The sequence below is a fragment of the Canis lupus genome, chromosome 26 (genome assembly GCF_003254725.2).
Source record: "Canis lupus dingo isolate Sandy chromosome 26, ASM325472v2, whole genome shotgun sequence".
Lineage (NCBI taxonomy): Eukaryota > Metazoa > Chordata > Mammalia > Carnivora > Canidae > Canis > Canis lupus.
In genome coordinates, this window is record NC_064268.1 from 20427220 (window position 1) to 20440525 (window position 13306).

The window sequence follows — 13306 nt, forward strand, 5'->3', positions numbered from 1 at the left end:
TAATCTTTTCACTTTCTAATCACATTGTTTGGGTTTTGTTTTGTTTTTTTTTTTTAATTGAGTTGTATGAGTTCTTTATATATATTGGATATTGACCTTTTATCATAGGATTTTTAAATCTTATCTCCCAGGCAGTAGGTTGCCTATTTATTTTCTTGGTGATTTTCTTTGCTGGATAGAAGCTTTTTAGTTTGATGTAGTTTCACTTATTTTTTTTAATATTTTATTTATTTATTCATGATAGAGAGAGAGAGAGAGAGAGAGGCAGAGACACAGGCGGAGGGAGAAGCAGGCTCCATACAGGGAGCCCGATGTGGGACTCGATCCCGGGTCTCCAGGATCATGCCCTGGGCCAAAGGCAGGTGCTAAACCGCTGAGCCACCCAGGGATCCCCTAGTTTCACTTATTTATTTTTGCTTTTGTTGCCTTTGCTTTTGGAGTCTGATCCAAAAAAATCACTGGCAGGATCTATGTCAAGCAGCTTTTCCCCTATGTCTTCTGTGAAGAGTTTTATGGTTTCAAGTCTTACATTCAAGTCTTTAATCCATTTTCAGTTAATTTTTGTGTAAGGTATAAGATAGTGGTGCAGTTTCATTCTTTGCATATAACTGTCTGGTTTTCCCAACACCATTTATTAAGGAGACTGTTCCTTCCCCCTTGTATATTCTTGGCTCCTTTGCCATAAGGTACTGGACTGTATATGTGTGGGTTTACTTCTGGGCTGTCTCTTCTGCTATGTTGATCTGTGTGTCTTTTTTTTTTTTTTTTTTAAGATTTTATTTATTCATGAGAGACAGAGAGAGAGAGGCACACAGGCAGAGGGAGAAGCAGGTTCCATGCAGGGAGCCCAATGTGGGACTCGATCCTGGGTCTCCAGGGTCATGCCCTGGGCTGAAGGCAGCGCTAAACCGCTGAGCCACCCAGGCTGCCCTCCATCAGGATTTTCTTAGTATTTTTGTTTATGAATACAGTATGTAGTATATAACATACAAAATATGTGTTGATCAATTATTTATGTTATTGATAGGACTTCCAGTCAACTAAGCTATTAATAGTTAAGTTTTGGGGGAGTCAGAAGTTATACTCAGATTTTCAACTGCACAGAGATTTGGCACTACCTCTCCCTGTGCCATTCAAGGGCCAACTGTATGTTGCAGAAAATGACAAGAGTGGGCATCCTTGCCTTGTTCCTCATCTTAGAGGAAAAACTCAACTTTCATCATTGAATATGACATGGCTTGTTATATATGGCTTTTATTATCTGGAGTTACATTCTGTGTATACCTGCTTTGTTGTGAGCTATTATCAAAATGGGTGTGTTTTTTTTTTTTAAGATTTTGTTTATTAGAGAAAGAGAACATGAATGTATGAGCACAAGCAGGGGAAGCAGCAGAAAGAGAGAGAGAAGCAGGCTCCCTGCTCAGCAGAGCTCGATCCCAGGATCCTGGGATCATGACCTTAGCTGAAGGCAGATGCTTAACTGACAGCCACCCAGGCGCCCCGCAAAATGGGTACTGAATTTTGTCAAATGCTTTTTTGCATCTGTTGAGATGATCATACTATTTTTATCCTTCATTTGCTAAGGTGGTATATTACTTTGGTTGATTTTTGAATGTTGAACCACCCTTGTATCCTTGAAATAAACCTTACTTGATCATAGCGTATGATTCTCTTACTGTATTGTTGAATTTGGTTTGCTGACATTTTGTTGAGGATTTTTGTATATGTGTTCATCACAGATATTGGTCTGTAATTTTCTTTTCTTATGGATCTTGGCTGGCTTTGATAAGGGCAGTGCTGTCCCCATAAAATGAGTTGGGAAGCATTCCTTCCTCCAGTTAGTTAGTTAGTTAGTTAGTTATGGGAAATTTTGAGAAGAATTGGTATTCATTATTCTTTGAATATTTGGTAGAATTCACCAGTGAAGCCATCTGGTCCTGGATTCTGCTGGTTGAGAGGTTTTTGATTATTCATTTAATGTCCTTACTGGTAATTAAGAAGAAGAATTGTTCAGAATTGGTTTCTTCATGATTCAGTCTTGGAGGGTTGCATGTTTCTGAGAATTTATCCTTCTAGATTGTCCAACTTGTTGGGGTGTTGTTCATAGTAGTCTCTTACGATCCTTTGTATGTCTATAATATCAGTGGGAACATCTCTTTCATTTCTGAGTCCTCGTTCTTTTTTTTTAACCTTGAGTCTAGCTGAGCATTTGTCAGCTTTGTTCTTTTCAAAGACCCAGTTATCCCTTTTGTTGATCCTTCTATTGACATTTTAGTCTGTATTTCCTTTATTTCTATTCTGATCTGTTACTTACTTCTTCCTACTAACTTCGGGCTTCATTTGTTCTTTTTCTCTTTCCTTGAGGTGTAAAGTTGGCTTTCTTATTTGAGACTTTTCTTGTTTCTTGAGGTCGGCCTGCGTCACAATAAACTTCCCTCTTAGAACGACTTTTTTTTCTTTTTTTCTTTTTTAAAAGTAAACCCTCTGCCCAGCATGGGGCTCCAGCTCAAAACTATGAGATCAACAAGAGTTGCATGCCCCACCAACTGAGGCAGCCAGGTGCCCCAATTTTAGAACTACTTTTGCTGCATTCCATAAATTTTGCTATTACATTTTCATTTGTCTCAAAGTATTTTTTTGGTTTCTCGTTTCACTGGTTGTTCAGTAGCATGTTGTTTAATCTCTATGTGTGTGAATTTCCCATATTCTTCTAGTAATTGATTTCTAGTTCCATACCACTGTGGTCAGAAAAGCTGCTTGATAGGATTTCAGTCATCACTTTAGAAAATTCTAGTCTTCTTAAATTTATTTACTTGTCTTGTAGCCTAACATCTGATATCTCCTGGAGAATGTTCCATGTGCACTTGAGAGGAATGTGTTCCGTGTCTCCTTTTGGGTGGAGGATTCTTTATATATCTGTTAAGTCCATGTGGTCTAACTTGTTTCCTAAAGCTGATGTTTTCTTACTGATCGTCTGTATGGATGGTTTATCCGTTGATGTAAGTAAGGTATTAAAATCCCTTACTATTATTGTGTTGCTGCCGATTTTTCCTTTTAGGTATATTCCTATTTACTGGGCATATTTAGTTGCTCCTATATTGGGTGGGTAAATATTTACAAATATTGTATCCTCTTATTGCATTGATTCCTTTATCATTCTGTGATGTCCTCTTTTTGCTTTTGTTAATAGTGTTTGGATTTTTTTTTTCTCCTCCATTGGGCTGAGAATCAGAAGATTGTTTGTTAGCTGTGCAACCTTGAACAAAGCACACCCTTTCTCTAAGTTTGTTTTTTTCTCTATAAAATAGAAACAATAAATTATTCTCCCAGGACCATATTATGTCTCAAATAAGAGAGTGTATATAAAAGTGCTTTGTAAACTATGGAATACTGCCCAAATATGAAAAGTTATAATGCTCATGATTATGCAGCAGCCAAATGTTCAGAATTAGATTTTTTAATTTATTTATTTTTATTTTATTTATTTTATTTTATTTTATTTTTTAGGATAAGATTTTTTAAAAGACATAATTATTTATTTTAGAGAGAGCGTGCTCACACACTTGCTAGAGAGGAGAGAGGCAGAGGCAGAGAGAAAGTCCTCAAGCAGGGATCCCTGGGTGGCGCAGCGGTTTGGCGCCTGCCTTTGGCCCAGGGCGCGATCCTAGAGACCTGGGATCGAATCCCACGTCGGGCTCCCGGTGCATGGAGCCTGCTTCTCCCTCTGCCTATGTCTCTGCCTCTCTCTCTCTCTGTGTGACTATCATAAATAAATAAAATTTAAAAAAAAAAAAAGAAAGTCCTCAAGCAGACTCCCCACTAAGTGTGGAGCTGGACTCTGGGCTCTATTCCAGGATCTTAAGATCATGACCTGAGCTGAAATCAAGAGTCTGCTGCTTAACTGACTGAGCCAACTAGGCACCCCCAAAATAAGATTTTTTTAAATAGTATTTATTGAGGGCTTACTGTTACAGATACTATTTTAAGTAACCTCCATCTCATTTAATTCTAAAAACTATTTTAAAAAATTTAAAAAGCTATTCTGAGAGTAAATATTCATATTATCCTCAGAGTTGGGGAAGCACAGGCACAAAAGAGGTTAAGTAACTTGTTCAATGTCATAGTAAATGTCAGAACTAGATACAGACTTGAGTGTATGACTCTGAAGTCTGTGTTCTTTCTTTTTTTAAAGCTTACCAAATATATACATAGCTCTTAAAATATCATAGATTAAATTACTTTAGCCTTTCGTGAAACACTGAGCATCAGAAGATGCTTTAATTTGGGGCACCCAGCTGGCTTAGTCACTGGACCATGAGACTCTTGATCTTAGGATTGTGAGTTCGAGCCACACTGGGGAGTACAGTTTACTTAATTTTTTTTTAAAAAGATGCTATAATTGGACTTGTTTTCTTTTTCCTTTTGACCCCTTCATCCATTTCTCCCACCTCCAACTCCCTACCTCTGGCAACCACCCATCTGTTCTCTGTATCTATGAGCTCAGTGTTTTGTTTTAAGATTCCACATATAAGTGATTTATAATATTTGTCTTTCTCTTTCTGGCCTACTTAGCATAATGCCTTCAAGGTCCATCGATGTTGCAAATGGAAAGATTTCATTCTTTATTGTGGCTGAGTAGTATTCCATTGTGCGTATATACCACAATTTCTGTATCCATTTATCCACTGATGGGCACTTAGGTTGTTTCTGTATTTTCATTATTGTAAATAATCCTGCAGTGAACATATGCATGCATATACTTTTTTGAGTTAGTGTTTTCATTTTCTTCAGATAAATACTCAGAAGGGGAATTGCTAAATCGTATGGTAGTTCTATTTTTATTTTATTTTTTTGAGGAACTTCCATAATTTTTTCCATAGTGTCTCTACCAGTTTACATTCCCACTAACTACACAAGGATTTTCCTTTTCTCTACATCTTCACCAACACTTGTTATTTCTTGTCTTTTTGATAATGGCCATTCTAACTGTGAGGTGATGTCTCATTGCGGTTTTTGTTTTTAAATATTTTTTTATTACTTAATTATTTATGAGAGACACACAGAGAGAGGCAGAGACAGAGGCAGAGACAGAAGCAGGCTCCCCACAGGGAGCCCAATGTGGGACTTGATCCCCAGATGCAGGATGACACCCTGAGTCAAAGGCAGACGCCCAACTGCGGAGCCACCCAGGCGTCCCTTACATTGTGGTTTTGAATTGTATTTCCCTGATGATTAATGATGTTGAGCACTTTTTTCTGTACCTGTTGACCATCTATATGTCTTCTTTAGAAAAATATCTACTCAGAGCTGCCCATTTTTTAATTAGATTGCTCGTGGGGTTATTTTGTTTTGTTTTGTTTTTGCTATTGCTTTTCATGAGTGCTTTATATTTTAGATATTAACCCCTTATCAGATACATAATCTACAAATTTTTCCCCTACAGTAGGTTGCCTTTGTATTTTGTTGATAGTTTCCTTTGCTAGGCAGAAGCTTTTTAGTTTGATGCAGTCCCACACATTTTGCTTTGGTTTTTTTCTTTACTTTTGGTATCAGGTTAAAGAAAAAAATCATTACCATGACCTGTATCAAGTAGCTTTCCCCTATGTTTTCTATTTATGAGAGACACAGAGAGAGGCGGAGACATAGGCAGAGGGAGAAACAGGCTCCCTTCAGGGAGCCCAGTGCAGGACTCAATCCCAGGACCCAAGGATCACAACCTGAGCCGAAGACAGATGCTCAACCACTGAGCCACCCAGGCGTCTCACCCTATGTTTTCTGTTAAGAGTTTTATAGTTTCCGGTCTTACATTCAAGTCTTTAATCCATTTTGAGTTAATTTTTGTGTACAGTGTAAGATAGTGGTGCACTTTCATTCTTTTGCATGTGACTGTCTGGTTTTCCCAATGCTATTTATTAAAGAGACTGTTCTTCCCACCTTTATTTTTTTTAAGATTTTATTTATTTATTCACGAGAGACCAGGGGCGGGGTGGGGAGGCAGAGGACTAAGCAGGCTCCATGCAGGGAGCCCTATGTGGGACTCAATCCCGAGTCCCTAGAATCACGCCTTGGGCTGAAGGTGGCGCTAAACTGCTGAGCCACCGGGCTGCCCTCTTTCCATCTTTATATTCTTGGCTCCTTTGCCATAAGGTATTGGACCATATATGTGTGGATTTATTTCTGGGCTGTCTCTTCTGCTCTATTGATCTGTGTGTCTGTTTTAATGCCACTATTATATTGTTTTGATTACTATATATAGCTTTGTAATAGATTCTGAAATCAGGCAGTGTGTTGCCTTTAGCTTTGTTCTTCTTTCTCAAGATTGCTCTGACTATTCAGTCTTTTGTGGCTGCAGACAAATTTTTGGATTCTTCGTTCTATTTCTGTGAAAAATGCAATTAGAATTTTGATAGGAATTGGATTTAATCTGTAGGTGGTTTAGGAAAGTATAGACATTTTAACACTTTTAATTCTTCTAATCCATGAATATGGAATGTCTTTCCATTTACTTGTGTTGTCTTCAATTTCTTTCCTTAATGTCTTGTAGTTTTCAGTATATAGGCTTTTACCTCCTTGGTGAAGTTTATTCCTAGGTATTTTATTCTTTTTGATGCAATTTCAAATGGGATCATCTTCCTAACTTTTTTTCCCTGATAGTTCATTATTAGTGTATAGAAACACAAAAAAAATTTTGTGTATTGGTGTTGTATCCCTCACCTTTACTGAATTCATTTATTAGTTTGAACAGTTTTTCAGTGGAGTCTTTAAGGTTTTCCTGATGTACTATGTCACCTGCAAATAAGGACAGTTTTACTTCTTTTTTTCTAATTCAGATGCTTTTTATTTATTTTTCTTTCATAATTGCTCTGGCTAGGATTTCCAATAGTATGTTGAATAAAAGTGCCAAGGAAAGATCAGGCAAGTTCCTGGTCTTAGAAGATCTTAAAGGAGATAATAATAGTTGAAACTCTTCACCATTGGATGTGATGTTATCTGTGGGCTTGTCATATGTGGTCTTTATTTTTAATATGTTGAGGGGTGTTCCTGCTATACCCACTTTGTTGAGAATTTTTATCATAAATGGATATTAAGTTTTGTCAGATGCTTTCTGCATCTTTTGAGATGATCACTTTAAAAAAAAAGATTTTATTTATTTACTCGTGAAAGAGAGAGAGAGAGAGAGGCAGAGACACAAGCAGAGGGAGAAGCAATCTCCATGCAGGGAGCCGGACGCTGGACTCGATCCCGGGTCTCCAGGATCAGGCCCTGGGCTGAAGGCGGTGCTAAACCGCTGGGCCACCTGGGCTGCCCTGATCACATTTTTATTCTTCATTTTGTTAATATGTATCACTTTGATTGATGTGCACATGTGAACTATCCTTACATCCCTGAAATAAATCCCACTTGATCATAGGGTATGATCCTTTCAGCATATCGGTGAATTTGGTTTGCTAGTATTTTGTTGAGCATTTTTGCATCTCTGTTCATTAGGGATATTGGCCTATAATTTTCTTTTCTCGGGGTGTCCTTGTTTGGTTTTGGCATCAGGGTAATGCTAGTGTCAGCAAATGAGTTTGGAAGCTTTCTCTTCTGTTTTTGGAAAGATGGTATGAATTCTTCCCTGAATGGTAGAATTCACCATTAAAGCTGTCTGGTCCTGGAACTTGTCTTTTTGGGGGGTTTTAAATTGCTGATATGATGAGCACTGGGTTCTTTATTAAGTATTGAATCACTAATTTCCACTCCTGAGGCTAATATTACACTGTGTGTGTGTGTGTGTGTGTGTGTGTGTGTTTTAAGATTTTATTTATTTGAGAGAGAGAGATGGTGACAGCAGGCGCAGGAGCAGAGGGAGAAGAGTACTCTCCGCTGAGCAGGGAGCCCGATGCGGGGCTCGATCCCAGGACCCTGGGATCATGACCTGAGCCAAAGGCAGACGCTCAACCGCTAAACCACCCAGGTGCCCCTTAATTGTGTACGTTAACTGACTAGAATTTAAATAAAAACTTGAAACAAAAATAAATAAATTGCTGATTCTTTGAGGCTGTCCAAATTGTTGCTGTGTACTGTTCACAGTAGTCCCTTTGAGCCTTTGTTTTTTTTGTGGTGTCGTTGTAATATCCTCTGTTATTTCTGATTTAAGTCCCCTCTTTTTTTTTCTTGGTGTGTGTAGTTAGAGGTTTGTCAATTTTGTTATTCTTTTATTTTAGATTTATTTATTTATTTGAGAGAGAGTACACACACAGGCGGAGGGGCAGAGGGAGAGAGAATCTCCAGCAGACTCCCTGCTGAGCGCAGAGCCCGACGATGCACAGCTCGATCTCCAGACCCTGAGATCATGCCCCAAGCCAAAATCAAGAGTAGGATGCTTAACGAACTGCGCTACCCAGGCCACCCTGATCTTTTCTCTTTTTTTTAGTCCCTCTTTCATTTATTTCTGTTCTGATCTTTGATATTTCCCTCCTACTACTGACTTTGGGTTTTGTTTGTTCTTTTTCCTAGGTCATAGGTGTAACGTTAGGGTGTGTGTTTGGGATTTCTCTTGCTTCTTGAGGCAGGCCTGCGTTGCTGTAAACTTCCCTCTTAGAACCACTTTTGCTGTGTCCCATAAATGTTGGTATGTGTTCCCATTAAATTCTGTTTTGTCTAAGCATAGCTCTCGCAGCTCTCTTTGGCTTCCATTTGTGCAGAACACAAATCCCATCTTTTCTATCCCTCACTTTGGTCTATGCTGTCCTTACTTCAGAAGTGAGACTTTTGTGGGTGGCACATGGATGGGTATGTATTTTCACCTATTGTATGTCTTTTGATTGGACAATTCACTGAGTTTGTGGTTTTTAGTTTGTTTTTTTTGTTGTTGTTTTCTGGGAGTTTGTTTTATTTATTTTTTAATAGTTTTAAAGTTCGACCTTTCTTTTTTTTTTTTTTAAAGACTTTTATTTATGCATGAGAGACATAGAGAGAGAGAAAGAGAAAGGCAGAGACACAGGCAGAGAGAGAAGCAGGCTCCATGCAGGGAGTCCGATGTGGGACTCGATCCTGGGTCTCCAGGATCAGGCCCTGGGCTGAAGGCGGCGCTAAATTGCTGAGCCACCAGGGCTGCCCTGGGAGTTTGTTTTAAACCACTGTTGACTGTGTTCTGCTCTGGGTTTGCATAAGCCAGTTGACTTGAATTAGGAAAGCCCAGACGCTGGTGTCCCTATCTCCTTTTACTTGCACCTTGGAATTATTTGTAATAACAAAGACTGCTTATTGAGTACCCACTCTGTGTGAAGCCCAGTGCTGCGTGTTGACCCATTTGATCCCTTCTGTAACCCTGCATGATAACTATGATTCTTTCCCCATTCTGGAGGTGAGGAAACTAAAGCTCAGAGAGGCTAAATCTGTGCATCTAGCAACTATTTATGGAGCTCGGCCTCTGTGCCAGGTCATGGTGTGGACCAGGATACAGAACAGACCCAGAGGTCCCTGGGAATCAGGATGTCCTCCAGCAACCCTCCTCCCCTCCTCCTGCACTCCAGGGTGGGTGCTGTGTGTGAGGGTGCTCTGTCCCCCTCCTTGCATCCAGCTCATGGTCAGGAGGAAGGTCACTGGGCAGGAGGGCAACCCAGAAAAGTTTGGGAAATGACCATGCCTTTTTCTCTTAACAGGGAGGACCTGCTTCTGTCTGATTTCTGGAGTCTGGCACTAGGTGGGTACCAGATGGCCAAGACTGAGGGTGGAGAGTGTGGGAGGAGGGCCTGAATGTGGGCAAAGAAAGGAGTCCAGTCCATATTTGGTGATTCTTTTCTTCACAGAACTGGGTTCTAATTCTGACTTCCTGGGTTGACTCAGCAGTTGAGTGCCTGCCTTTGGCTCAGGACGTGATCCTGGGGTCCCGGGATCGAGTCCCACTTTGGGCTCCCCACAAGGAGCCTGCTTCTCCCTCTGCCTGTTGTCTCTGCTTCTCTCTCTGTGTGTGTCTCTCATGAATAAATAAATAAAATCTTAAAAAAATGATAATTCTGACTTCCTTCTCAGAACCATGTCTTGCATTTAACTAGCCCTGACCTTTAGTTTCTGTGTCTGTGAAAGAATGGTGACAATGTGCATATTGTGGTATAGTTTTGAAGATTAAATGAGGCTGTTTGGTTAAGTGCTTAGGACAGTGCTTGCCTGGGCACAGGAGGCAGTCGATGTCCATCGCCACCATAGCTGTTGAAATTTATTCTTCATACATTTTTTTCCCTCAATATTACCACATAGGCTTGTTTCTCCTCATGCGCTTGTAACCTCTTCCTAAACAGAGTCTATGGCAACAGAAATGTTAATACGGGTAGTGGATGTACAGCAGTTAAAATTTTTATTGAGGGACATTTAGTTTGTTTACTTTGGTTTTTTAGTTCTTACACTTAACTGTTCAATGAGCACCTGTATCTGTAAAGCTTTTACCAAATTTAGGATGATCCTCTCAGGACATATTCCCAGAAATGGAATTATTTAGTGACAGGCAGTGACCAACTTGATATCTGCTGTCAAGTTTTTTCCAAAAAGCTTTCAAGCCAATACTTTCACCAGCAAGGACTGAAAGAGCCAGTTCTTCATCCAGCCTTTCCGAGCTGGGGTCTTATTTAAACATCTTTGCTAGTAAGTTGAAAATCAGCATCTTACTATGGGACCATGGCCTTTTGTTTTTTGTACTGTATACAGATCTGTTCAAATAAATTCAGTGCCAGTGTAAGAAAAGGAGAGACAAGAGAACTCACTACCGTGTGAAAAGATTTAAACAGTATTTTTCATTAGACTCCAAAAGCTGCAGCCTACCTTTGTTTTTCTTTGAACTTGTAACAGTAAATATTCCTATTCCCAGTCTTTTATAGTGTGATTTTGAGAACTTCTGTTCTTCCATTCTTTGTTATAATCAAAAAAGTAGGTACTTCAGAGCATAGCCCACGTTTACCAGGTACCTCCTACTAAATTAGAGTTTCAGTTGGAAACTGTACACATAAATAAAGCCAATTTTTTTTGCTGGAACAATCTCTGAGGTTGCAGGCCAGGGTGCGTGGAAGGGACCCGACAGCCAGTGGTGCTCGTCGTGGCCGCATGTCCCAGGCATGTTTGGGACTGAGGCCTGCAGCCCTCTCCCGGAAGAGCTGAGTTTTCCTGACTTACTCCTTTTCTCCCTGGGTCTGTGGACATCTGTGGGGGATTTGGTTCATGGGGTCAAGCACAGCCTCTGATTGTGTTTGGGGACCTGCTCTTTCAGAAACCATCGACAGCTGTCTTACAAAACATCTGGAACAACTGAAAGCCCCTGATGGGACTCTTTTGGAAGCCCTTGGAAACCTGCATCTTAACTCCTCTCCAGATGAGTCAGCTGTGACCCCTGGTGCCATCCCAGGAGAGACCCTGGTCCCAGGAACCTGCCGTTGGAAGTGTGTATGTTATGGCATTGGGAACTTTGCCACCTGTGTCATAGCTAGATACCAGCTAACATTTTTGCTCCTCTTCCTGGAAAAGTGCCGGGTAAATTTTCGGATTCTTTTCAGTCACTCCCTCCCTTGGTCTTGCACACGGTATGCACGAGATCTTTGGGTTGATAGAACTCATTCTTCCCTTCTGCAGATTCCCAGAAGGCACTGCTGGGTGTACGATCCTCTGTTCAGCCAACTAGAAATTGGGGTTCTGAATAGCCTTGGTTTGACAGTTCTCAATGAGAATGAGGTGAGTGGCTCAGAGAAGGGGAACATGGGGGCAGTGACACTGCTGACCCAGTGGGACCCCAGGCTGTGCCCCATGGATGCACTTACTCTGCAGTCGCTGTCGCTCCCTCCCACTGCTCACTTGCCTTCCCGGAGCCTGTCATATGGGACCCCTCAGTGATACACATCCTCTCCTACATTGTGCCCATCACAAAAAAAGTAAATGGCACAAATGGCATGGACTGAAACCTGTTATATTTGCAAAATCCTAGTGAGAATTCCATGTCCAGGAGCCTCTGGTAATTTCCTAAGTTGCTACTTATGTGGGTGTTAATAAATAAAGGAGTACACAGTCTCGGTGCCTCAAATGAGGGCTTTCTGGTTGGGATTTACCCTGTCCTAGGGGAAGTCCTAGAAGGGACACAACATCTCTCTTTGTGGTGTAGCCCAATCACACCCATAGCCTCTGGCAGTGAGCCATGGGTAGATCCTCCACCCAGAGGTACCATTAGTGAGACCTGGAGGAGGGACATCATCTCACAAGCAGGGTCTGAAGCCAGTGTAGGCACACACCTCAGCAAGCAGCTTTGCATTGCTTGAGGGATTACAGAATAATCACTTGATCCCTCTGTCCAAAACTACCATCTCATTGCTTATTATGAAACCCTGGGGCGCCTGGGTGGCTCAGTCAGTTAAGCATCTGCCTTCAGTTCAGGTCATGATCCCAGGATTCTGGGATGGAGCCCCCATGTCAGGCTCCCTGCTCAGCAGGGAGGCTACTTCCTCCTCTCCCTCTACCTGCTGCTCCCCCCACGTATGTGCTCACTCTTTCTGTCAAATAAATAAATAAAATCTTAAAAAAAAAAAAAAAAAGACTGAAAATCAGGCCCTGCTGAGAGAAGAGAATCCTTCAGTGTTGCCGGGGCCCTGAAGCCCTGCCACTGCGTTCTCATCATTTTTTCCTGAGTGCCTATTCTGTGCTCGCAGGGACTTTGGGAGAGGCCAAGATAGATGCAGTCCCTGTCTCCAGGGAGCCCATGGTCCCTTCAAGGCGTATGGCCTGTAAACAAGCCAGTGGTGAGCAGAGCAGAAGGGGAAAGCACCCCATGCCATTTGAGGGGCTGGAGGAAGGTTTCCTGGGTCGGTGCTGGGATTGCAGGTACCCCCAGGAGTTGGCTGGATGGACCCAGGTGGGGTTGCAGGCAAGCCTGTGCAGAGTGGCCGTGGGGGAGCCACTGTCTGTCTGTGATGGACAGAAGGGAGGAGGGTGTGGAGCGGAGAGGCCCAGGGAAGGCAGGACTAGGCAGCCAAGGGAGGGCCTGCTTCCCTGCGACAGGTCTGGCTGTGGAGCCATGGCCCTGGGGAGGGCGAGCACTTGTGTCCCCCGGAAGACATTTGGTCTGGCAGGCATCTGCAGAAGGGGACACAGGAGGCCTAGAGGCTTGCCAGGCACAGTTCACAAGGGCAGTAATCATTGCCACCCATCCTGCCCTTGCTGTCACGGACCCAAGAAGCCACTCTGCTGATCCAGGGCTTTCTGTGTTCATGGGACACACATCTGTTCAGTAAACGCAGGTTCCTTCTGGACCTCGTGATTTCCAGATGACGTGGGCCTACAAGCCGGGAAA

The 13306-nt window shown here is 41.8% G+C and overlaps 1 protein-coding gene across 4 annotated transcripts in view; it reads left to right on the plus strand.

Annotated features, from left to right (window-relative positions):
• Positions 1-13306, plus strand: part of SRRD (SRR1 domain containing) — a 31949-nt gene that overhangs the window by 2956 nt on the left and 15687 nt on the right. For all 4 annotated transcript variants that reach the window (XR_007406259.1, XR_007406260.1, XM_049102017.1 and 1 more), the window contains exons 2-4: positions 9648-9688; positions 11243-11502; positions 11602-11700. Coding sequence is in view for 2 of the 4 variants with exons in the window: in XM_049102017.1 (XP_048957974.1) it covers positions 9648-9688; positions 11243-11502; positions 11602-11700 (400 nt within the window). In the remaining 2 variants the exon portion in view is untranslated. The remainder of the gene's footprint in view (positions 1-9647; positions 9689-11242; positions 11503-11601; positions 11701-13306) is intronic.